Genomic DNA, 25218 nt, shown 5'->3' on the forward strand with positions numbered 1-25218 from the left:
CAAGTAAACCCCTATGTTAGATTACAAGTAAACCCCTATGTTAGATTACAAGTAAACCCCTATGTTAGATTACAAGTAAGCCCCTATGTTAGATTACAAGTAAACCCCCATGTTAGATTACAAGTAAACCCCTATGTTAGATTACAAGTAAACCCCCTTTGTTAGATTACAAGTAAACCCCTTTGTTAGATTACAAGTAAACCCCTTTGTTAGATTACAAGTAAACCCCTTTGTGAGATTACAAGTAAACCCCTTTGTAAGATTACAAGTAAACCCCTTTGTTAGATTACAAGTAAACCCCTTTGTTAGATTACAAGTAAACCCCTTTGTTAGATTACAAGTAAACCCCTTTGTAAGATTACAAGTAAACCCCTTTGTTAGATTACAAGTAAACCCCTTTGTTAGATTACAAGTAAACCCCTTTGTTAGATTACAAGTAAACCCCTTTGTTAGATTACAAGTAAACCCCTATGTTAGATTACAAGTAAACCCCTTTGTAAGATTACAAGTAAACCCCTTTGTTAGATTACAAGTAAACCCCTTTGTTAGATTACAAGTAAACCACTTTGTTCGATTACAAGTAAACCCCTATGTTAGATTACAAGTAAACCCCTTTGTTAGATTACAAGTAAACCCCTTTGTTAGATTACAAGTAAACCCCTATGTTAGATTACAAGTAAACCCCTTTGTTAGATTACAAGTAAACCCCTTTGTTAGATTACAAGTAAACCCCTTTGTTAGATTACAAGTAAACCCCTTTGTTAGATTACAAGTAAACCCCTTTGTGAGATTGCAAGTAGACCCCTATGTTAGATTACAAGTAAACCCCTTTGTTAGATTACAAGTAAACCCCTTTGTTAGATTACAAGTAAACCCCTATGTTAGATTACAAGTAAACCGCTATGTTAGATTACAAGTAAACCCCTATGTTAGATTACAAGTAAACCCCTATGTTAGATTACAAGTAAACCCCTTTGTTAGATTACAAGTAAACCCCTATGTTAGATTACAAGTAAACCCCTATGTTAGATTACAAGTAAACCGCTATGTTAGATTACAAGTAAACCCCTATGTTAGATTACAAGTAAACCCCTTTGTTAGATTACAAGTAAACCCCAATGTTAGATTACAAGTAAACCCCTATGTTAGATTACAAGTAAACCGCTATGTTAGATTACAAGTAAACCCCTATGTTAGATTACAAGTAAACCCCTTTGTTAGATTACAAGTAAACCGCTATGTTAGATTACAAGTAAACCCCTATGTTAGATTACAAGTAAACCCCTATGTTAGATTACAAGTAAACCCCCTTGTTAGATTACAAGTAAACCGCTATGTTAGATTACAAGTAAACCCCTATGTTAGATTACAAGTAGACCCCTATGTTAGATTACAAGTAAACCCCTTTGTTAGATTACAAGTAAACCCCTATGTTAGATTACAAGTAAACCCCTATGTTAGATTACAGGTAAACCCCCTTGTTAGATTACAAGTAAACCCCTATGTTAGATTACAAGTAAACCCCTATGTTAGATTACAAGTAAACCCCTATGTTAGATTACAAGTAAACCCCCTTGTTAGATTACAAGTAAACCCCTATGTTAGATTACAAGTAAACCCCTATGTTAGATTACAAGTAAACCCCCTTGTTAGATTACAAGTAAACCCCTTTGTTAGATTACAAGTAAACCCCTATGTTAGATTACAAGTAAACCCCTATGTTAGATTACAAGTAAACCCCTATGTTAGATTACAAGTAAACCCCTTTGTTAGATTACAAGTAAACCCCTATGTTAGATTACAAGTAAACCCCTATGTTAGATTACAAGTAAACCCCTATGTTAGATTACAAGTAAACCCCTCTGTTAGATTACAAGTAAACCCCTATGTTAGATTACAAGTAAACCCCTATGTTAGATTACAAGTAAACCCCTTTGTTAGATTACAAGTAAACCCCTATGTTAGATTACAAGTAAACCGCTTTGTTAGATTACAAGTAAACCCCTTTGTTAGATTACAAGTAAACCCCTATGTTAGATTACAAGTAAACCGCTTTGTTAGATTACAAGTAAACCCCTATGTTAGATTACAAGTAAACCCCTTTGTTAGATTACAAGTAAACCCCTTTGTTAGATTACAAGTAAACCCCTATGTTAGATTACAAGTAAACCGCTATGTTAGATTACAAGTAAACCCCCTTGTTAGATTACAAGTAAACCCCTATGTTAGATTACAAGTAAACCCCTATGTTAGATTACAAGTAAACCGCTATGTTAGATTACAAGTAAACCCCCTTGTTAGATTACAAGTAAACCCCTATGTTAGATTACAAGTAAACCCCTTTGTTAGATTACAAGTAAACCCCCTTGTTAGATTACAAGTAAACCCCTATGTTAGATTACAAGTAAACCCCTATGTTAGATTACAAGTAAACCCCTATGTTAGATTACAAGTAAACCCCTATGTTAGATTACAAGTAAGCCCCTATGTTAGATTACAAGTAAACCCCTATGTTAGATTACAAGTAAGCCCCTATGTTAGATTACAAGTAAACCCCCATGTTAGATTACAAGTAAACCCCTATGTAAGATTACAAGTAAACCCCCTTTGTTAGATTACAAGTAAACCCCTATGTAAGATTACAAGTAAACCCCTATGTTAGATTACAAGTAAGCCCCTATGTTAGATTACAAGTAACCCCCTTTGTTAGATTACAAGTAAACCCCTTTGTTAGATTACAAGTAAACCCCTATGTAAGATTACAAGTAAACCCCTATGTTAGATTACAAGTAAACCCCTATGTTAGATTACAAGTAAACCCCTTTGTAAGATTACAAGTAAACCCCTTTGTTAGATTACAAGTAAACCCCTTTGTTAGATTACAAGTAAACCCCTTTGTTAGATTACAAGTAAACCACTTTGTTCGATTACAAGTAAACCCCTATGTTAGATTACAAGTAAACCCCTTTGTTAGATTACAAGTAAACCCCTTTGTTAGATTACAAGTAAACCCCTTTGTTAGATTACAAGTAAACCCCTTTGTGAGATTACAAGTAAACCCCTATGTTAGATTACAAGTAAACCCCTATGTTAGATTACAAGTAAACCCCTTTGTTAGATTACAAGTAAACCCCTTTGTTAGATTACAAGTAAACCCCTTTGTTAGATTACAAGTAAACCCCTTTGTTAGATTACAAGTAAACCCCTTTGTGAGATTACAAGTAAACCCCTTTGTAAGATTACAAGTAAACCCCTTTGTTAGATTACAAGTAAACCCCTTTGTTAGATTACAAGTAAACCCCTTTGTAAGATTACAAGTAAACCCCTTTGTTAGATTACAAGTAAACCCCTTTGTAAGATTACAAGTAAACCCCTTTGTTAGATTACAAGTAAACCCCTTTGTTAGATTACAAGTAAACCCCTTTGTTAGATTACAAGTAAACCCCTTTGTTAGATTACAAGTAAACCCCTATGTTAGATTACAAGTAAACCCCTTTGTAAGATTACAAGTAAACCCCTTTGTTAGATTACAAGTAAACCCCTTTGTTAGATTACAAGTAAACCACTTTGTTCGATTACAAGTAAACCCCTATGTTAGATTACAAGTAAACCCCTTTGTTAGATTACAAGTAAACCCCTTTGTTAGATTACAAGTAAACCCCTATGTTAGATTACAAGTAAACCCCTTTGTTAGATTACAAATAAACCCCTTTGTTAGATTACAAGTAAACCCCTTTGTTAGATTACAAGTAAACCCCTTTGTTAGATTACAAGTAAACCCCTTTGTGAGATTACAAGTAGACCCCTATGTTAGATTACAAGTAAACCCCTTTGTTAGATTGCAAGTAAACCCCTTTGTTAGATTACAAGTAAACCCCTTTGTGAGATTACAAGTAGACCCCTATGTTAGATTACAAGTAAACCCCTTTGTTAGATTACAAGTAACCCCCTTTGTTAGATTACAAGTAAACCCCTATGTTAGATTACAAGTAAACCCCTTTGTTAGATTACAAGTAAACCCCTATGTTAGATTACAAGTAAACCCCTTTGTTAGATTGCAAGTAAACCCCTTTGTTAGATTACAAGTAAACCCGTTTGTTAGATTACAAGTAAGCCCCTTTGTTAGATTACAAGTAAACCCCTTTGTGAGATTACAAGTAACCTCTATTTTGTTGGATAACCCCCTATGGTAGATACAGGTAATCCCCTTTGTTAGATACAGGTAACCCCCTATTTTTAGGAACAGGTAACTCCCTTTGTTCGATATAGGTAATCCCTATCTTGTTGTATACAGGTAACCTCCCGGTGTGTACCCTGGTTAGAATAGGTACACCGTATCCCTTCGTGTCGTAAGAGGCGACCAAGAGGGTTGGCGTCAGGAAGGGCAACCGGCCATAAAAACATTGCCTCAAAAAGAGAACCATGACAAGTACAACTACATATGGGCAGGGTACAGCCCGAAGTGGAGATCTGTTTCTGAGGTTTGGGACATGGAATGTAGGGACAATGACAGGGAGATCAGGAGAAGTGGTGGAAGTATTGATCAGAAGAAGAGTGGACATATGTTGTGTGCAAGAGACGAGATGGAAGGGAAGTGGTGTGAGAATGGTGAAGGGTAGGCAGGGACAGAAATACAAGTTTGTGTGGCAAGGGTGCCCGGAGGGCGTGAATGGTGTTGGTGTCCTGTCTTCTGAGGAGCTTCTAGACAGTGTGGTGAGTGTGACGAGAATGAGTGATAGGTTGATGATGGTGAAAATGATGATTGGAAAGCTCTTGGTGAACGTCATCTCGGGATATGCTCCGCAGGTTGGTCGGAGCGATGAAGAGAAGGACAAGTTCTGGTGTGCGATAGAGAAGCTGATGGAAAACGTTAAAGATGAGGAAGTTGTTGTGGTAGGAGGAGACCTAAATGGACATGTGGGAAGGAGTATGGATGGTTTTGAGGGAGTTCATGGGGGTTACAGATATGGTGTGAGAAATGGAGAAGGTGAAAGAATTTTGGAGTTTGCTGATGGAGCTGATTTGTTGATTTGTAATACTCAGTTCCAGAAAGGCGATAATAAGCTTGTTACATACACGTCAGGTGGGTCGACGACAACCGTTGACTACCTGATGGTGCGTAGGCGAGATAGGGGGCACCTCTGGGACACAAAGGTGATCCCAGGGGAGGAGGCTGTTTCACAGCACCACTTGGTTGTCTGCGACATAAGGGAGAAAGGTGCGAGGAGAGCTCGGTGGGTGAAGTACCAACCAAGAATGAAGGTGTGGAGGTTGAAAGAGGTGACAGTAAGGGAGGCATTAAAAGAGAGGCTGAGTAGGGTAGAGGATGATGTGGTTGAGCTTGAATGAGGTTGGATGTCAATGAAAGATAGTCTGTTGGGAGCCGTTGGTGAGGTATGTGGATGGACAAAAGGACCACCGAGGCACTCGGAAACATGGTGGTGGGAAGAGAAAGTTGGAAAGAGGATTGACGAGAAGAGGAAGAAGTTCAAGGCGTGGCAGAAGGCGAATGGTACGGGAGCGGAAAAAGCAGAGCATGAAAGTTATTAGGCAGCCAAGAAGGCTGCAAAGAAAGAGGTCGCAAAGGCGCAGGAGGCATGGAAGAAAATGTTCGGAGAACGCTTGGATTCGGAAGAGGGTCAGAGAGCGGTATTCAGGATTGCAAAGAAGATAATGAAAGAGAGGTGTGATGCGATGGGGTGCGTTGCTTGAAGGATGAAGTGGGACAAATCGTTGTAGACCCAGATGGAATTAAAGGAAGGTGGAAAAGATATATGGAAATGCTGTTGAATACAGAGAATGAATGCGATGGCAACATAGAGAGTAACCCAGTTTTAGGACCGGCAGAGAAGATAACTGAGAAGGAAGTTGAGGAAGCGATAAAAGCAATGAAGAGTAGAAAAGAGGGAGGGCCGACGGGAGTTGTGGGAGATATGTTGAAGGCAGCAGGAAGTTGGGGTGTGAAGAGAATGGCAGAGATCTGTAATCTGGTGGTGAAAGAAGGCCGCATTCCAGTGCATTGGGAACTGAGTACCCTCGTCCCTCTATACAAGGGGAAAGGTGACCCTCTGGAATGTGGCTCGTACCGAGCGATAAAGTTATTGGAGCATGGAATGAAGGTATTGGAAAGGGTGTTGGAGAGGAGGATAAGGAAGAAGGTGAAGATCGACAAAATGCAGTTTGGATTTATGCCAGGAAGAGGAACGACAGACGCGCTCTTTATTGTGAGGCAGTTGCAGGAGAAGTACATGGAGAAGAGGAAGAAGTTGTTTCTTGGGTTTGTTGATCTTGAGAAAGCATTCGATAGGGTTCCACGCGAAGTATTGACATGGGCATTGAGGAAGTTAGAAGTGGAGGAATGGTTGATCAGAGTAGTGATGGCAATGTACAAAAGAGCGCGCACAGCTGTAAGGACGAAGGACGGGAACAGTGGTGAGTTTGAGGTGAAGGTGGGAGTGCATCAGGGGTCGGTACTAAGTCCACTACTATTTGTAGCTGTGATGGAGGTGCTGGCTCAGAACGTAAAGGAGGGTTTACCGTGGGAGTTGTTGTATGCAGATGATCTGGTGTTGATTGCGGAAAGTATGGATGGACTGAAGGAAAAGATGAACAAGTGGAAGGAATGTATGGAGACAAAAGGTCTGAAGGTGACTATAGGAAAAAAGAAGGTGATGGCAAGTGGTAAAGCATGTGGTGAGGTGGAAAGAACTGGGAAGTGGCCAAGTGCTGTGTGCAGGAAGGGTGTCGGAGTGAACTCCATTCAATATACAATGTGCGCTGAGTGGGTTCATCAAAAATGTAGTTGTCTGAGAGGGTCATTAACCAGTGTGGCAGCTACATTCAAATGTAAGGTGTGCGCAGAGGGAGCTGCAGATGGAGAAAATGTTGAGTTGGATCTTGGAGACGGCGTGAAGCTGGAAGGTGTGAAAACATTTTGCTACCTCGGAGACATGCTGAATGGAGAAGGTGGATCAGACTCGGCAACGATTGCTCGAGTGAGATGTGCATGGAAGACGTTTCGGGAACTGAGTGGCGTGCTGATGAGGAGGGGAGTGTCGTTGAAGCTGAAGGGAAAGGTGTATGCTGCATGTGTGAGAAGTGTTATGATTTATGGGAGCGAGACATGGGTCATGAATGTCGAGCAGCAACGAAGGCTGGAAAGGGTGGAAATGCGAATGGTTTGGTGGATGTGCGGAGTATCGTTGAGAGAAAGGAAGACAAATGATGAATTGCGAAAGATGATGGGAATAGAGCCTGTGATTGATGCTGTGAAGAGGAACAGGTTGAGATGGTTTGGTCATGTGTTGAGGAAGGATGAAAGTGACTGGTTGAGAAGAGTGATGGAAATGAATGTAGAAGGAAGTAGAGGACGGGGAAGACCGAGAAAGACTTGGCTAAAGATGGTGGAAGAAGAAATGCGGGCAAGGGGGTTAACAAGGAGAGATGCAGAAAATAGGGCAAAATGGAGAAGATTGGCATGGGGACCGCAAGGCTAACCCCCGCTCAAGCAGGGAAAATGGCCTTAAAATGCATGTTGTTGTTGTTGTTGTTGTATACAGGTAACCCCGTTTGTTAGATGCAGGTAACCCCCTTTGTTAGATTCAGGTAACCCCTACTTTGTTAGATACAGGTAACCCCTACTTTGTTAGATACAGGTAACCCCTATCTTGTTATATACAGGTAACTACATTTGTTAGATACAGGTAACCCACTTTGTTCGATACATGCAACTCCACATGACGAATCAAAACCAATCTCTAGCAATGTGATCACCACCCATGCCGATCATGATCTTTTACCCTGTAAGTGTAAACACACCTAGGTGTTGCTGTGATCATGTGGATAAGCAAACACCACAAGGTAAATTCTCGAATGTCATCCTGCCTCTGATCGCCGTGACTCATCATTTTAAAACTATGTTTATATAATGAAGAAAAAGTCACACTTCGTTCTTTTCATGCAAATTGGCCTTTATAACACAACTTTCATTGCATTTGAATTGGAACAGCCCTTTAAAATGTCTCAGAGAAACCTATCCCCACAATCTTCAATCCACGTTCAATCGACACCTTCAACCTTGTCCTTCAAGCCTTTGCTCATTTCTCTGCACGATTCCTGTCTTTACTGCCAAGCTCTGCTGTCCTTAGAGAGTGAATACACAAAGGTAGCTGTGACAATGGACATGGAAAGTTCTGAACAAGATGAGGCCATTTGTCAAAAGAACATCTAGAGGACAAGGCCTTTCGATCAGACTTTGGCATCTTCTATATTGCAGCCAAGATGGCCAGTTTAGCACTCTCACCACCTGATGGTCTACTTTACAATACACGGCCTAAGTTAGCGGAACATCAGTGGGAAATATCGAGTTGGATTTGTCTGCACTGGGGTTCGTATCTCTGAATGAGTAAGATAACTAACAGAAAAGCAATCTACCAAATTAGCTGCAGTGTAACCCAAAAAAATGCGAAAAGTTCGTGAGGACCAATCTGGAAATCAAACGCTGTTTGTTGTACTCCACCAAGGCAAAATGCAGACAAAACCCCAGATATTAAAAACATCAACAAGGAAATAGAAATAGCATCGCCATGGCAACAGGAAATGAAGTGTGTGATCTTGTGCCATTGCCAACAAAAAAGCACACTAATTAGAATCAGGAACTTAGGCAAAATAATGATGATTTAAAGTGAGGGGTGCTAGGGAGGAAAAGCAGGATAGAAGAGAGTACCACAGGAGGAAATCAGAATAGTACTCGGTAGAGGACATACACGTACAAGAAGACATAATTTAAAAGAAGACATAATTTGACGTCGCAAGTCAACCGATACGCCTCTGTCCACATTAAGTCTTTCCTTACTCTAACTTTGACCTAAAACCTCAAGACCATTTCACCTCAATATCTAATCTGTACATGCATCATGATACATCAGTTGCCCTTTGCATCATAATATATAATTATATCAAGTTTGGTCAAAATCCCATCACTGGTTCACAAGTTATTGCGGCAACAGGATTTTACTTAACGCAACCTCAGACCTTTGACTTTTGACCCAAAAATCGAATCAGTTCATCTTTACATCATTATACATACTTGTACCAAGTTTGATATAAATCCCTTCAGCTGTCCTCAAGTATCACATTTTTATCTGCATGACCTCTGTCCTTTGACCTCTTGATGTTGAAATCTAATTAGTTCATCTTTACATCATAATATATACTTCTCCCAAGTTTGGTCAAAATCCCATCGCTGGTTCACAAGTTAGCACGGTAACAGAATCTTTACCTAACGGGACCTCTGACCTTTGACCTCTTGACCGCATAATCTAATGAGTTATTATTTACATCATTATACATATACTTGTACCACGTTTGACTTAGATCCCTTCAGCCATTCTTTAATAAGTTATCTTAATACGAAAACTTATCACGGACGCACAGACGGAAGGACAGACAACCCGAAAACATAATGGCTCCGGCGATAGTATTGGGACTCCCGGTGTGTACCCTGGTTAGAATAGGTACACCGTGTCCCTGCGTGTCGTAAGAGGCGACTAAGAGGGTTGGCGTCAAGAAGGGCATCCGGCCATAAAAACATTGCCTCAAAAAGAGAACCATGACAAGTACAACTACATATGGGCAGGGTACAACGCGAAGTGGAGATCGGTTTCTGAGGTTTGGGACATGGAATGTAGGGACAATGACAGGGAGATCAGGAGAAGTGGTGGAAGTATTGGTCAGAAGAAGAGTGGATATATGTTGTGTGCAAGAGACGAGATGGAAGGGAAGTGGTGTGAGAATGGTGAAGGGTAGGCAGGGACAGAAATACAGGTTTGTGTGGCAGGGGTGCCCAGAAGGCGTGAATGGTGTTGGTGTCCTGTTTTCTGAAGAGTTTGTAGACAGTGTGGTGAGTGTGATGAGAGTGAGTGATAGGTTGATGATGGTGAAAATGATGATTGGAAATCTCTTGGTGAACGTCATCTCGGGATATGCTCCGCAGGTTGGTCGGAGCGATGAAGAGAAGGACAAGTTCTGGTGTGCGATAGAGAAGCTGATGGAAAACGTGAAAGATGAGGAAGTTGTTGTGGTAGGAGGAGACCTAAATGGACATGTGGGAAGGAGTAGGGACGGTTTTGAGGGAGTTTTTTTTTTTTTTGTATACTGAATCGAGGCTCGTGAAAGAGCTAACATTTATTTCACCATGGGGGTTACGGATATGGTGTGAGAAATGGAGAAGGTGAAAGGATTTTGGAGTTTGCTGATGGAGCTGATTTGTTGATTTGTAATACTCAGTTCCAGAAAGAGGATAATAAGCTTGTTACAGACACGTCAGGTGGGTCGTCGACAACCATTGACTACCTGATGGTGCGTAGGCGAGATTGGGGGCACCTCCGGGACACAATGGTGATCCCGGGGGAGGAGGCTGTTTCACAGCACCACTTGGTTGTCTGCGACATAAGGGTGAAAGGTAGCATTTGCGTAGGCGAGGAGACCTCGGCGGGTGAAGTACCAACCAAGAATGAAGGTATGAGGGTTGAAAGAGGTGACAGTAAGGGAGGCATTAAAAGAGAGGCTGAGTGGGGTAGAGGATGATGTGGTTGAGCTTGAACGTGGTTGGATGTCAATGAAAGATAGTCTGTTGGGAGCCGTTGGTGAGGTATGTGGATGGACAAAAGGACCACCGAGGCACTTGGAAACATGGTGGTGGGATGAGGAAGTTGGAAAGAGGATTGACGAGAAGAGGAAGAAGTTCAAGGAGGCAGAAGGCGAAGGGTATGGGCGCAGAAAAAGCAGAGCATGAAAGTTATCTATCTATAATTCCAGTAATCTCTGTTTGTACGTTTGTCTGTGACCGCTGTTTCTCGACAACCACGGGTCCGATATACTTTTAACTTGCCAGGTATATTGCTGGGGACCCGAGGATGTGCCTTTTCAAGGTTTCATATTAATCGGACAATTACTTACCGAGCTATGTCCAAAAAACGATTCAACCAATCAGAGAGCAGCGAACTATCGCGTGTGCCGAACGTGGCGGACACACTCTGCCTCGGATGGCACATTTGAGAGCGTATTCATTTATTTCACGTTTGCAAACTATGTTGGCGTTAAACTATGTTTTAAAACTAATAAAAACGAATTTGCGATTCATTCGCTTTCCTGCGCGTTTGTGCACGCGATGGCGATTTCTTTACCAAACTCCGGAAGCCGTTCGCTTTGGACCAAACCATTTCATGTAAATAGAGGGGGGGGATATAATTTTAGATATAGATATAGTACGGGCAATGCCCTAGTAAATATAAGTCAGCCAAGAAGGCTGCAAAGAAAGAGGTAGCAAAGGCGCAGGAGGCATGTAGGAAAATGCTCAGAGAAAGCTTGGATTCGGAAGAGGGTCAGAGAGCGGTATTCAGGATTGCAAAGCAGATAGCGAAAGAGAGGTGTGATGTAATGGGGGTGAGTTGCTTGAAGGATGAAGTTGCACAAATCTTTGTGGACCCAGATGGAATTAAAGGAAGATGGAAAAGATATATGGAAATGCTGTTGAATACAGAGAATGAATGGGATGGCAACATAGAGAGTAACCCAGTTTTAGGACCGGCAGAGAAGATAACTGAGAAGGAAGTTGAGGAAGCGATAAAAGCAATGAAGAGTAGAAAAGCGGGAGGGCCGACGGGTGTTGTGGGAGATATGTTGAAGGCAGCAGGAAGTTGGGGTGTGAAGAGAATGACAGAGATCTGTAATCTGGTGGTGAAAGAAGGCCGCATTCCAGTGGATTGGGAACTGAGTACCCTCGTCCCTCTATACAAGGGGAAAGGTGACCCTCTGGAGTGTGGCTCGTACTGAGCGATAAAGTTATTGGAGCATGGAATGAAGGTATTGGAAAGGGTGTTGGAGAGGAGGATAAGGAAGAAGGTGAAGATCGACGAAATGCAGTTTGGATTTATGCCAGGAAGAGGAACGACAGACGCGCTCTTTATTGTGAGGCAGTTGCAGGAGAAGTACATGGAGAAGGGGAAGAAGTTGTTTCCTGGGTTTGTTGATCTGGAGAAAGCATTCGATAGGGTTCCATGCGAAGTATTGACATGGGCATTGAGGAAGTTAGGAGTGGAGGAATGGTTGATCAGAGTAGTGATGGCAAAGTGCAAAAGAGTGCGCACAGCTGTAAGGACGAAGGACGGGAACAGTGGTGAGTTTGAGTTGAAGGTGGGAGTGCATCAGGGGTCGGTACTAAGTCCACTACTATTTGTAGCTGTGATGGAGGTGCTGGCTCAGAACGTAAAGGAGGGTTTACCGTGGAAATTGTTGTATGCAGATGATCTGGTGTTGATTGCGGAAAGTATGGATGGACTGAAGGAAAAGATGAACAAGTGGAAGGAATGTATGGAGACAAAAGGTCTGAAGGTGAATATAGGAAAGACGAAGGTGATGGCAAGTGGTAAAGCATGTGGTGAGGTGGAAAGAACTGGGAAGTGGCCAAGTGCTGTGTGCAGGAAGGGTGTCGGAGTGAACTCCATTCAATATACAATGTGCGCTGTGTGGGTTCATAAAAAATGTAGTGGTCTGAGAGGGTCATTAACCAGTGTTGCAGCTACATTCAAATGTAAGGTGTGCACAGAGGGAGCTGCAGATGGAGAAAATGTTGAGTTGGATCTTGGAGACGGCGTGAAGCTGGAAGTTGTGAAAACATTTTGCTACCTCGGAGACATGCTGAATGGAGAAGGTGGATCAGACTCGGCAACGGTTGCAAGAGTGAGATGTGCATGGAAGAAGTTTCGGGAACTGAGTGGCGTGCTGATGAGGAGGGGAGTGTCGTTGAAGCTGAAGGGAAAGGTGTATGCTGCATGTGTGAGAAGTGTTATGATTTATGGGAGCGAGACATGGGTAATGAACGTGGAGCAGCAACGAAGGCTGGAAAGCGTGGAAATGCGAATGGTTCGGTGGATGTGCGGAGTATCGTTGAGAGAGAGGAGGACAAATGATGAATTACGAAAGATGATGGGAATAGAGCCTGTGATTGATGCTGTGAAGAGGAATAGGTTGAGATGGTTTGGTCATGTGTTGAGGAAGGATGAAAGTGACTGGTTGAGAAGAGTGATGGAAATTAATGTACAAGGAAGTAGAGGACGGGGAAGACCGAGAAAGACTTGGCTAAAGATGGTGGAAGAAGAAATGCGGGCAAGGGGGTTAACAAGGAGAGATGCAGAAAATAGGACAAAATGGAGAAGATTGTCATGGGGACCGCAAGGCTAACCCCTGCTCTAGCAAGGTAAATGGCCTGAAAATGCAAGTTGTTTGTTTTGTGTTGATAGTATTGGGATACGGATCTAGATCTTCACCAAAATCTAATAAATTTATACTTGTCCCACACCCAACCTGTCCACTAAAGGTCGACCTAATTCGTCGATGACTTTCTAAGAATCGAAGATATCCTGCTCAGAAATGGACAAAATGGGGTGAAAACATAACCTCGTCACCGAAAATGAGAATATATAAAGAGTGAGCAAAAGCAACGGAGCACGATGGACATTTGTGATGTGTCTATGTGCCCTTTGGAACAGGTGTACCTGCTCATTGTAAAAGCTAATGGCTCAGAGGTGTCTGTCTCTACTCCTACTGTGGGGGGAAGCATGACCATTTTCTTATGCACCACTCACTCGTCTTGTAAGAAGTACTAGGCCTCGCCGGGGAGTGAAATGGGCAAATGATGTCCCGTATTGCCCTCGGATTGCTAAAATCAGAGCAGGATGAACTGAGATGACAGAGCAGGATGAACTGAGACTCACACAGGTGTGTCTGTACTGGCACCATTTGTGGTGGAGGTGATGACGAGCACAGGAGATCACGCTCACATTATGGGAGTACCGAGATCAGGCGGATGCAGGATTTCACAATATCATGGCCAGAAGACCTCCCCGGGACTATAGTATGGATATATTTAGCTAGGTAGTCATTCATGCCATTTGAAATTTCATGACGACGCAAGGGGACTTGAGTAAAATACCACAATATCACAGTTATAAGAATCATGAAAACACCAAAAGTGGTTTTCTTTCACTCCGTGTTGTGACAAAGGCCTCGTGGAATCTCCCGTGGATGGAGACACTTGAATCGTAAAACAAGCAAACTAATAAACAACGTGCTAGGTTCAATGACGTGCATCGTTGCACTATTACTTTCATCATGATATGATCTGCTGATTCCGTGACCTTCGATTGGTTTTATGACGATAACAAAACGAGGGTAGACAAAACAAAACAAGTTCAGCTTCCTGAGACTGCGTGCAATCATGTGCGATTACTTAGTGCTCATCACAAAGCACAAAATGTAAACACTACTATAAACGAGAGGTTTTTACATTTAAAACACCAACGTGACAAGCAATCAGTGGAGAGAATACCTCTGCCAGGCCAAACAGTTTACGTATCGCATCCCACTGATAGGCCAGATTTGCATCCTGATCTTCACCAAAATCGAATCAAATCGTCCTCGTCACACACCCAACCTGTCCACCAAGTTTGGTCCAAATTCGTCCATAAGCTTTTGAGATATTCCGATCACTGACAAACAGACAGACAGAGGTGAAAACGTAACCTTCATCCACATTTATTGGGGGAGGAAATTAAACCAACAAATCGAACAAAAGAGAAAACAACACAAACCCACAAACAAATAACACAAAATAAACACAACCTTCACCTAAACAACACAACCAGGGTAATAGTAAGCACATGGCAGCGTAAGGTATACTATGGTATATTTATAGGGTAGTTGTACATGGTGTTTTGAGGCATATTATGTTGCATTCATAGGGAAGTTGCACATGGTGGTGTGATGTATCACATGGTATATTTATCGGGTAGTTGTATGTGGTGGTGTGAGGTATATTATGGTCTATTTATAGGGTAGTTGTACATGGTGGTGTGAGGTATATTATGGTCTATTTATAGGGTAGTTGTACATGGTGGTGTGAGGTATATTATGGTATATTTATAGGTTAGTTGTAAATGGTGTTGTAAGGTCTATTATGGTATATTTATAGGGTAGTTGTAAATGGTGTTGTAAGGTATATTATGGTATATTTATAGGTTAGTTGTAAATGGTATTGTAAGGTCTATTATGGTATATTTATAGGTTCGTTGTAAATGGTGTTGTAAGGTCTATGATGGTATTGTTGCGAATATGGAATTTGGCCTCCATATCCGCTTGTAAATATTCCCCTATTTCCCCAATACTCCCCAACTATCCCCAATCCCCCATTCCCTAGTCCCATTGTCTGTAAACAACAATCAGTAGAGCCGACCTTCCCCTTTTTCCCCCATTAAATGTCGTGCCCAGGTCCACCGCATCACACGTAGACAACTTTCGGACATCTTGCTAGTTATTCTTAGTCTATGTCAGTTAAGGACTCCTTTCCATTAATTCTGACTCTTCGTTGCACCAGAATGTGATTATATGGCACCAGTAGTGAGTTTAGGACCTTCCCATACCTCCTTCCATCTTCTTCCCCAAACAACAACAACAACAACAACTACAGCTACAACAACAACTACAACCACGGCGCGCGGGGGGAGTGTGCGTCCTCCCACCAGCTCGGTTAGCCGCCATGACCATGCGCTCCACGGGGTTACCACGAAGGGGCTGGCTGTCAGCTCCTCGTCAAGGGCGGAGCCTGGTAAACCCCCCGCACGCACCCAATGAGAAGCAACGTGCCGATTCCACGAGGCGGAGCTAACGAGCCGAGGGCGTGTCACTCCCCGCCGGATATACGAAGCGACTCACCGGATGTGAGGTCAGATGCGCCCCCAGCTTGAAGAAGAGCAAGTCACTACCTCCGAGCGCTGCGACCTCCCTGCATGCTGCATCTCTGGACCGGACCGAGTCGATTCTGTCCCTGAGCCCAGGTGCACCTGGAGCCATCGATCCTGCCTTTCCTAGCCATCAATCCCCGTGTGAGTCAGCCTTTTGTCCCGTTTATCTGTCGTCTGTTGGGGTTAATATAAGATTGTGTCTAAGTGCCTATCTTCCTTTGCTGTCCCTCTTGTAGTTGTAATCTAACCTTCCGAACGAATATAATCTCCTCCGGAGGTCTTGAGAACCGTATCCCTGGTGTCGCGTCATGTTAATCCCAGCCGTGTGTCTTTTCCTTCATTGATCTAGCGTAGCGCGATTAGTCAACGTTCGGGTATAATCGGGTAACTTGTGCAGACGTGGTCATACCAAACCGCTCGGTAAATAACATCTAAGCCACGTCTGTAACAATTGGTGTCGAGGAGTGGAATTCGGACCCGGGACTAAATTTATTAGGCCCAAATTTGTAACAATTAGAATCGATTCGGAGCGCGTTTCCCGCGCGAAATTATAACGGCGAAATTTGATTTTGTTATACGAAAATCAAAACCCGAATTTTGAAAGTCGCGCTATGGCGGATCAAGACAGCTGGGGTCCGGTAGGGGAGAGTGAGGCAGGGTCGGTCCAGGACCAAATTGAGGGACATGAGGGACAGGAGGAGAGCGAAGCAGCGAGGGTAGCAAACGCACAAAATGGCGCCTCGCTGGTCACCGCGCCCGCGACCGTGGCAGCGCCACCGGTGGATTTGAACTTGTTTTTAATACAAATGAAGGCCCTTATGGCCCAGAATAGTGAGCAAATGAGGGCTCAGAGTGAGCAATTGGGGGTAATGGGAAACGAAATGGGGGTAATGAGGGACGAAGCGAGGGGTACTGGTGGGAAATTAGACAATAGATTAGGGGAAATACAGGAGGGGTTAATGGGGGTAGAAAACAGAATGGCCGCTCAAGAGAATCAAATGGAAGGGATGCAAAAGGGGTTAGAGGGGGTAGAAAATAGAATGGCTGCCCAGGAGAATCAGATAGAGGGAGTGAAAAATGGGTTAGAGGGGTTAGAAAACAGTATGGAAGGCAAATTGAGGGACATGAGGGACCAAGCGGAAAGGGAAGTTAACCAAATGGGGCAGCAGATAGAGGGGGTCAGAATGGGGGTAGAAGCCAAACTGGATGCTCACAGGGAGGAAATGGAGCAGATGAGGGTGGCATCTGGGCAGGAGATGCAAGTGATGGGAGAGGAGATCAGGAGAGGAGTGAGTGAGGAGGTCGGAGGAGTGCGCGAGGAGGTGAGGCACTGTAAGGAGCACATGGAGAAGGAGGTGAGAAAGGGGACTGTAAAGTTACAAGGGGGCATAGAGGACCTGACGCAGGAGGTGGAGCAGCTGACGGTGGGACAAACGGAGTTAGTGGAGCAGGTTCAAAGGAACACTGCGGTATTAGGAGGTTTAAAAGCGACACAAAACGACATAAAAAACGACTTGATAGCGACAAAGAGGGAATGTCAGATGGTACGTGAGGGACTGACAACGAGGTTGGACGAGGTGATAGAGGTAATGGAGACGAAGGACCGGCAGGTGAGGACGCACCTGGAAACGGTCAAGGTAGCCTTAGAGGATGAGCTTGAGGAGACGTACCGGGGAATAAAGGAGGTGAAGCAGAAATTAGAGGAAGTGGAAGAAGGGGTGAGCGAAATTAAGAAGCGACGGAGAAGGGACAAGAAGGAGATAAAGGAGGAAGTAAAAGAATTGGTCCAAAGTCTGTGTTTGGATCGTGATGATGTGCTCATTAACCGGATGAGGGATTCGCAGGTGATGGAGGAGAAGCGAAGAGGAAGAGGACCTGGTGTAAGTGGTGACCAATATGGTCGTGCGTATGATGCGCCAGGGGATTTAAGAAGCTTGGGGGTCGAGATGGACCCGGGTGTTCGTGAGAGGCCACTGGTGAAGTGTGCGACAGGTCTGGTGTGCGAAAAAGGAGGTGTGCGAGGAAGTCCGACGCTGGGGTGTGTGAGGAAAAAGTGCGTGCCAAGGAGTAGTGAGGGTGCTGGCGAGAGTGAGTCGGTCGTAGCGCGTGTGCGAGGGAGCACATGGAAGCGCGGTGTGGTAAGTGTTACAGAGGGTGTGACGGGAGAGTGTGCGCAGGAGTGTGCGCGAGAAAGGTGTGTGACGGACAGGTGCATGAGGAAAGAGTGCGCTGTCAGAAGTAAGGAAGAGTGTCCACCTGTGGTGAGTGTTACAGAGGGTGTAACGGGAGAGTGTGCGCGAGAAAGGTGTGTAATGGACAGGTGCATGAGGAAAGAGTGCGCTGTCAAGAGTAAGGGTGAGTGCGCTGTCAAGAATGGAGGTGAGAGTAGTGAGAGTGACAAGGAGAGTGAGTTGGTTGTGACAGGTGAGCGAGGATGTACACCTGGGATGGAAGGATGCACACCTGGAATGGTAGAGCGTGAGTGGGAATGCACGCTGGAATTGGTGGTGAGGCACGTGGTTGGGTGTGCGAATGAGAGCACCCCTGTGATTGTCACAGAGGAGGTGACAGAGGAGGGGGTGCGAAGAGGTGTGTTAGTGAGGTGTGCGACCAACGAATGTGTGCCAAGGTGTTCGGTGGTCAGGTGTGTGACCAAGTCTGTGAGTGGAATGAGGGTACCTGGGTGTGTAAGGAAAGGTAGCATGGGAACGGCTGGATGTGTGAGCAAGGAACGGGCTGCGGGGTGTAAGCGTCCAGGTGAAGCATCGACGTTACACGGGTTAGAGGTTAGAGCGACTTTTAGCCGAAGCGGGCCCTCGGTGCGTGCTGGGCCTCGCTTTGAACGGACGCGTCAGTGCTCCACAAGGCGGAGCGGGCAGCCCGATAGAAAGGGTCGTCATGGCGACCACTTTTTGTTGAGGCATTCCGGCAGGTCGAGATCGGGACATTGGATGGCTCCACGCCGAGATGGTGCGTGGGATCTCGGCCCGGGTAAGCCCCCGTCCCTGCACCGAATGCCGGACGCATCCAGCCGCTGGCACAGAACAACCCGCATTCATGGCTTGGCTTTACGAAGCCGGGCTTTGGACAGGAATTGGCGCACCGAGAGGCATTAGTGAGTAGACTGGGTGATGAGGTTAGTGTTTTGGACCCAAAATTAGAAAAAAAAACAAAATTTGGTGATTGGCAAGGGATTGGCAGTAGTGATTGGCAGATGATGGGTAGTGATTGGCAAATTTTTGATTTGTTGAAATTTGATGTGCAAAATTAGTAGTGAGAGACCCCCGATGTGGTGGGATGGCAAATCCACCATCCTTCCCATGTGGGAGCAAAGGAGCACTACATTATGGGGTGTATGGCAGTGAAAACTAGCCCGGGTGGGTTAGGTTATATTGTAGGGATCTAGAAGAGATTGACATTAGGTAACGTTAAGTTTAGTTAGTGACTGATACCTGTAGTGGGGACGCAGGTAGATTAGTGTGGATGATAATGACGAGGGAGCGCAATAGTTTAAAGGGACGACTGGGAAGCGCAAGTTTCAGAAGGGAGTAGTTAGCTGAGATGATGCCGTGTGTGTGAGGATTGAACAGGTGTGATTGCACAGGTGTGCAACTGGACAGGTGTGTGGAGCAGTGTGTGAGTAATGAGTGTTGTGGATCAGCGCGAATGCGCTTGGGGAGAGAAGGGTGCAGGTGGCACCAGGTGTGAGAGCACAGGTGTGCAAGTACAGGTGTGTGGAGAGAGTTGGAGTAAGTGGTACGGAGTGGTGTGCATGGTGCGAAGGTGTGGATGGGGGAAGAGTGGACCCCTTTCACGAGTACCCGGGGCGGGTAGTGTAAGTGTTAGGTAGAGGGTACAGGTAAATTGTGGTTGGATATTGGCATTTGTGGTGCGGTGGCAGAATGGTGTTGTGAATGGGTGCATTAGTGTTGTGGAAATGGCTGGGCGTGTAGCCTGTTAGTGTGTGTAGTTGGTTGGGCACTCCACCACTGTGAGGATGTCGGCCAGGTGAGGCCGCAGGTGGGCTCTGGGAGCCGGTAGTTGTGAGTGGGTGCCTGAGGATCCCGGGTGTGGATCGGGCAGCCCAGTGCCAGAGAGGGCACCGAGTGGGGAGAGCGCCAGAGGGCCTTCCCCAGGTAGTTAGGTTAGGGTAAGGAGCAGGTAAGCTCGGAGGCAACCGCAGTGGTGGAGGTGTGCAGGTGGGTAGACCCGCTGGGAGAGGTACACGCCACAGCCCAGAAATTGTGCGAGGGCACCGGGAGATGAATCGGGGGAGTGAGACCCCAAATGGAAAAGCACCACAGTTGGCCAATGGGAATTGGTTTTTAGAACCCATAGTGTAAGAGGGCCAATGGTTTGGCCGGAGAAAGACCCCAGGTAGTGTAAAGTTGTTAAAGTCATTTAGGAAATAGTTAGGATTGATGAACCTGTCGCACCATACGCAGCCACTTACCTGTGGTGATGATGATGACTCCACACCTGTGTTTTCTTTGTTCTGTTGCAGGAAGTAAGGACTGCTGTTGGATTTGTGAGACGCATCACGACGTGGATGAGACATTGGGGTGATTCCATCTCTCCCTCCCTAGGAGGGACTGATGACGAATTGGTAATGGCAAATTATGATGTTGAGTTGGAGATGGCAAATTTTGATGAGAGTTGAAAATGGCAAATTTGATTGGTTAGGAGGGAGAGAAGACGAATTTGGTTTATGGGAGGAACGGGGAAGACAGTAGGGATGTTTGTTGATTTGTAAAGTAGATGTTTATGGGTAGTGTTGTGTTTTGTGGATACAGTAAGGGGTAAGGGAGGGGCCATGTAGGTTACCTGGTGGGGGGGGGGGGCGTACGGTAGGAACGTACCTGTCTCACCTGGTTCCCATGTGCCCCCAGTGTGCATTACCTTACATTGCGTGCACTTTTGCGCCCTTACCACCTTACTCACTTGTCTGCTTCTTTTGTCTCCCACCTCCGAGGATCTGGCTTTGGGGTAGAGAGAGAGGAGAGAGAGGTGCTGGCTTCGCAGTTGTGGGCCTGCACTTTCGCTGTTTGCTGCTTGGATCGATACACCATATGGACCGCAATGTTTGTGGCCACCCACAATGGACCGCAGCTCTTTTGCGGCCAAGCACCACCCGTGGAAGGACCTATGGGTCAACGTGGCACCTATGCCAAACAGGTGAACCACTAACAGTGGCCCCCTGACGGCCACAATAAAGAAATGGACGCGGTTGGCGCCTTTCTTTATTTTTAAAAAGAAGTAAGAAGGCCAAGTGCACCACACGAAGGCAAGACCAGCGGCAGAACATCGGCCGGCTGCGACACCACACAATGATTCATAAACACTTTATTGGTGCACCGGATGGTGCTCACTGTGTGATGGGGTGGTGCTTTTGGTGTTTGGAAAGGGTGCTCTACCCATTATTAAAGGCCGTAGGCCACAGAGCACTCGTGGGTTGGTGTATCGATGCTAGCATGCGTGCTCTCTCTATGCATAACATCTGCATGTGTTCCTCCAAAAACAGGTCCTGGATCGTAGTGTAAATAATGCTCCCTACCGGCTGTATGTTTAGTTTGAGGATTCTTTCCGGATTCGGTTATCCTGTGGGTGTGTTTCTGTGAGGAGAAGGGTGCAACGTCGCAGGGGGACATATTTACTCATTTGTGAATATCTGTAAAACTGTCGCACTCAGGGTAGAGTTAATAGTAGAGGGAACTACATTGCGTGCCACACTAAAGTAGGTAAAAATTTATCGGGTCGGGACGCCCCGAGGGTAGAGAAGGGTGCAATGTTGCGAATATGGAATTTGGCCTCCATATCCGCTTGTAAATATTCCCCTATTTCCCCAATACTCCCCAACTATCCCCAATCCCCCATTCCCTAGTCCCATTGTCTGTAAACAACAATCAGTAGAGCCGACCTTCCCCTTTTTCCCCCATTAAATGTCGTGCCCAGGTCCACCGCATCACACGTAGACAACTTTCGGACATCTTGCTAGTTATTCTTAGTCTATGTCAGTTAAGGACTCCTTTCCATTAATTCTGACTCTTCGTTGCACCAGAATGTGATTATATGGCACCAGTAGTGAGTTTAGGACCTTCCCATACCTCCTTCCATCTTCTTCCCCAAACAACAACAACAACAACAACTACAGCTACAACAACAACTACAACCACGGCGCGCGGGGGGAGTGTGCGTCCTCCCACCAGCTCGGTTAGCCGCCATGACCATGCGCTCCACGGGGTTACCACGAAGGGGCTGGCTGTCAGCTCCTCGTCAAGGGCGGAGCCTGGTAAACCCCCCGCACGCACCCAATGAGAAGCAACGTGCCGATTCCACGAGGCGGAGCTAACGAGCCGAGGGCGTGTCACTCCCCGCCGGATATACGAAGCGACTCACCGGATGTGAGGTCAGATGCGCCCCCAGCTTGAAGAAGAGCAAGTCACTACCTCCGAGCGCTGCGACCTCCCTGCATGCTGCATCTCTGGACCGGACCGAGTCGATTCTGTCCCTGAGCCCAGGTGCACCTGGAGCCATCGATCCTGCCTTTCCTAGCCATCAATCCCCGTGTGAGTCAGCCTTTTGTCCCGTTTATCTGTCGTCTGTTGGGGTTAATATAAGATTGTGTCTAAGTGCCTATCTTCCTTTGCTGTCCCTCTTGTAGTTGTAATCTAACCTTCCGAACGAATATAATCTCCTCCGGAGGTCTTGAGAACCGTATCCCTGGTGTCGCGTCATGTTAATCCCAGCCGTGTGTCTTTTCCTTCATTGATCTAGCGTAGCGCGATTAGTCAACGTTCGGGTATAATCGGGTAACTTGTGCAGACGTGGTCATACCAAACCGCTCGGTAAATAACATCTAAGCCACGTCTGTAACAGTATATTTATAGGTTAGTTGTAAATGGTGTTGTAAGGTATATTATGGTCTATTTATAGGGTAGTTTTACATGGTGTTGTAAGGTCTATTATGGTATATTTATAGGGTAGTTGTACATGGTGTTGTAAGGTCTATTATGGTATATTTATAGGGTAGTTGTGCATGGTGGTGTGAGGTATATGATGGTCTATTTATAGGGTAGTTGTATGTGTTGTAAGGTATATTATGGTATATTTATAGGTTCGTTGTAAATGGTGTTGTAAGGTCTATGATGGTATATTTATAGGTTAGTTGTAAATGGTGTTGTAAGGTATATTATGGTATATTTATAGGTTAGTTGTAAATGGTGTTGTAAGGTCTATTATGGTATATTTATAGGTTCGTTGTAAATGGTGTTGTAAGGTCTATGATGGTATATTTATAGGTTAGTTGTAAATGGTGTTGTAAGGTATATTATGGTATATTTATAGGTTAGTTGTAAATGGTGTTGTAAGGTCTATTATGGTATATTTATAGGGTAGTTGTACATGGTGGTGTGAGGTATATTATGGTATATTTATAGGGTAGTTGTACATGGTGTTTTGAGGCATATTATGTTGCATTCATAGGGAAGTTGCACATGGTGGTGTGATGTATCACATGGTATATTTATCGGGTAGTTGTATGTGGTGGTGTGAGGTATATTATGGTCTATTTATAGGGTAGTTGTACATGGTGGTGTGAGGTATATTATGGTCTATTTATAGGGTAGTTGTACATGGTGGTGTGAGGTATATTATGGTATATTTATAGGTTAGTTGTAAATGGTGTTGTAAGGTCTATTATGGTATATTTATAGGGTAGTTGTACATGGTGGTGTGAGGTATATTATGGTCTATTTATAGGGTAGTTTTACATGGTGTTGTAAGGTCTATTATGGTATATTTATAGGGTAGTTGTACATGGTGTTGTAAGGTCTATTATGGTATATTTATAGGGTAGTTGTGCATGGTGGTGTGAGGTATATGATGGTCTATTTATAGGGTAGTTGTATGTGTTGTAAGGTATATTATGGTATATTTATAGGTTCGTTGTAAATGGTGTTGTAAGGTCTATGATGGTATATTTATAGGTTAGTTGTAAATGGTGTTGTAAGGTATATTATGGTATATTTATAGGTTAGTTGTAAATGGTGTTGTAAGGTCTATTATGGTATATTTATAGGGTAGTTGTACATGGTGGTGTGAGGTATATTATGGTATATTTATAGGGTAGTTGTGCATGGTGGTGTGAGGTATATGATGGTCTATTTATAGGGTAGTTGTATGTGTTGTAAGGTATATTATGGTATATTTATAGGTTAGTTGTAAATGGTGTTGTAAGGTCTATGATGGTATATTTATAGGGTAGTTGTACATGTTGTAAGGTATATTATGGTCTATTTATAGGGTCGTTGTACATGGTGGTGTGAGGTATATTATGGTATAATTATAGGGTAGTTGTACATGGTGGTGTGAGATATATTATGGTATATTTATAGGTTAGTTGTAAATGGTGTTGTAAGGTCTATGATGGTATATTTATAGGGTAGTTGTACATGTTGTAAGGTATATTATGGTGTATTTATAGGGTCGTTGTATGTGTTGTGAGGTATATTATGGTATATTTATAGGGTGGTTGTACATGGTGTTGCAAGGTGTATTATGGTATATTTATAGGGTAGTTGTACATGGTGTTGCAAGGTATATTATGGTATATTTATAGGGTAGTTGTACATGGTGGTGTGAGATATATTATGGTATATTTATAGGTTAGTTGTACATGTTGTAAAGTATATTATGGTCTATTTATAGGGTAGTTGTACATGGTGTTGCAAGGTATATTATGGTATATTTATAGGGTAGTTGTACATGGTGTGAGGATATAATATGGTATATTTATAGGGTAGTTGTACATGGTGTTGCAAGGTATATTATGGTATATTTATAGGGTAGTTGTACATGGTGTGAGGATATAATATGGTATATTTATTGGGTAGTTGTACACCGTGCACGAGTGTTTAAATCGCAGTGGGGTGCATTCACAAGATGGAACATTGTCTCGTGTACACACAATTGTTGAGCTCAAATCGGATCTCCTTCCATCGCGCTCCACCAGCGGACACACAACACAACTACTCACCGTGGTCACGTGTGGGCTCGGCGGTAGCTCCGCGTCCCTGCGCACACGGTTTCTCCTCAAGTCGTGTGGAGATCCCCCAGACTCGTCGGCCTGTGGAACGTAAATGTTCCAGTGCTGATGATTTATAGAGGAATCCCGCGGAAGATGAACGTGTAAGTTATTTGCGGCTCCCAAAGAATCGCACAGGACACCTGAGAGGAGGAAGCATACATAGAGTGACACGGACATTGCTCCGATCTCCACCGCAGTCGGAACCGTCGATGAATCTTTTGCTGAGAGGAATGCATGCGAGAAAACCCGAACCGGCCGCCGCGGATCGCGTTTGTGTGGAACGGAGCGCGTGCTGCGTGGAAAACCCGACACAGAGAATCCCGTCACGATGGA

The 25218-nt window shown here is 44.4% G+C and overlaps 1 protein-coding gene across 3 annotated transcripts in view; it reads right to left on the minus strand.

Annotated features, from left to right (window-relative positions):
* Window positions 1-25127, minus strand: part of SORL1 (sortilin related receptor 1) — a 100483-nt gene extending 75356 nt beyond the window's left edge. For all 3 annotated transcript variants that reach the window (XM_068135380.2, XM_068135381.2, XM_068135379.2), the window contains exon 1: window positions 24835-25127. In XM_068135380.2, coding sequence (XP_067991481.2) covers window positions 24835-25062 — 228 coding nt within the window. In that variant the 5' untranslated portion in view covers window positions 25063-25127. The remainder of the gene's footprint in view (window positions 1-24834) is intronic.
* Between the last annotated feature and the right edge of the window lie 91 nt (window positions 25128-25218).

Source organism: Myxine glutinosa, chromosome 14, assembly GCF_964187855.1.
Source record: "Myxine glutinosa chromosome 14, kmMyxGlut1.1, whole genome shotgun sequence".
Lineage (NCBI taxonomy): Eukaryota > Metazoa > Chordata > Myxini > Myxiniformes > Myxinidae > Myxine > Myxine glutinosa.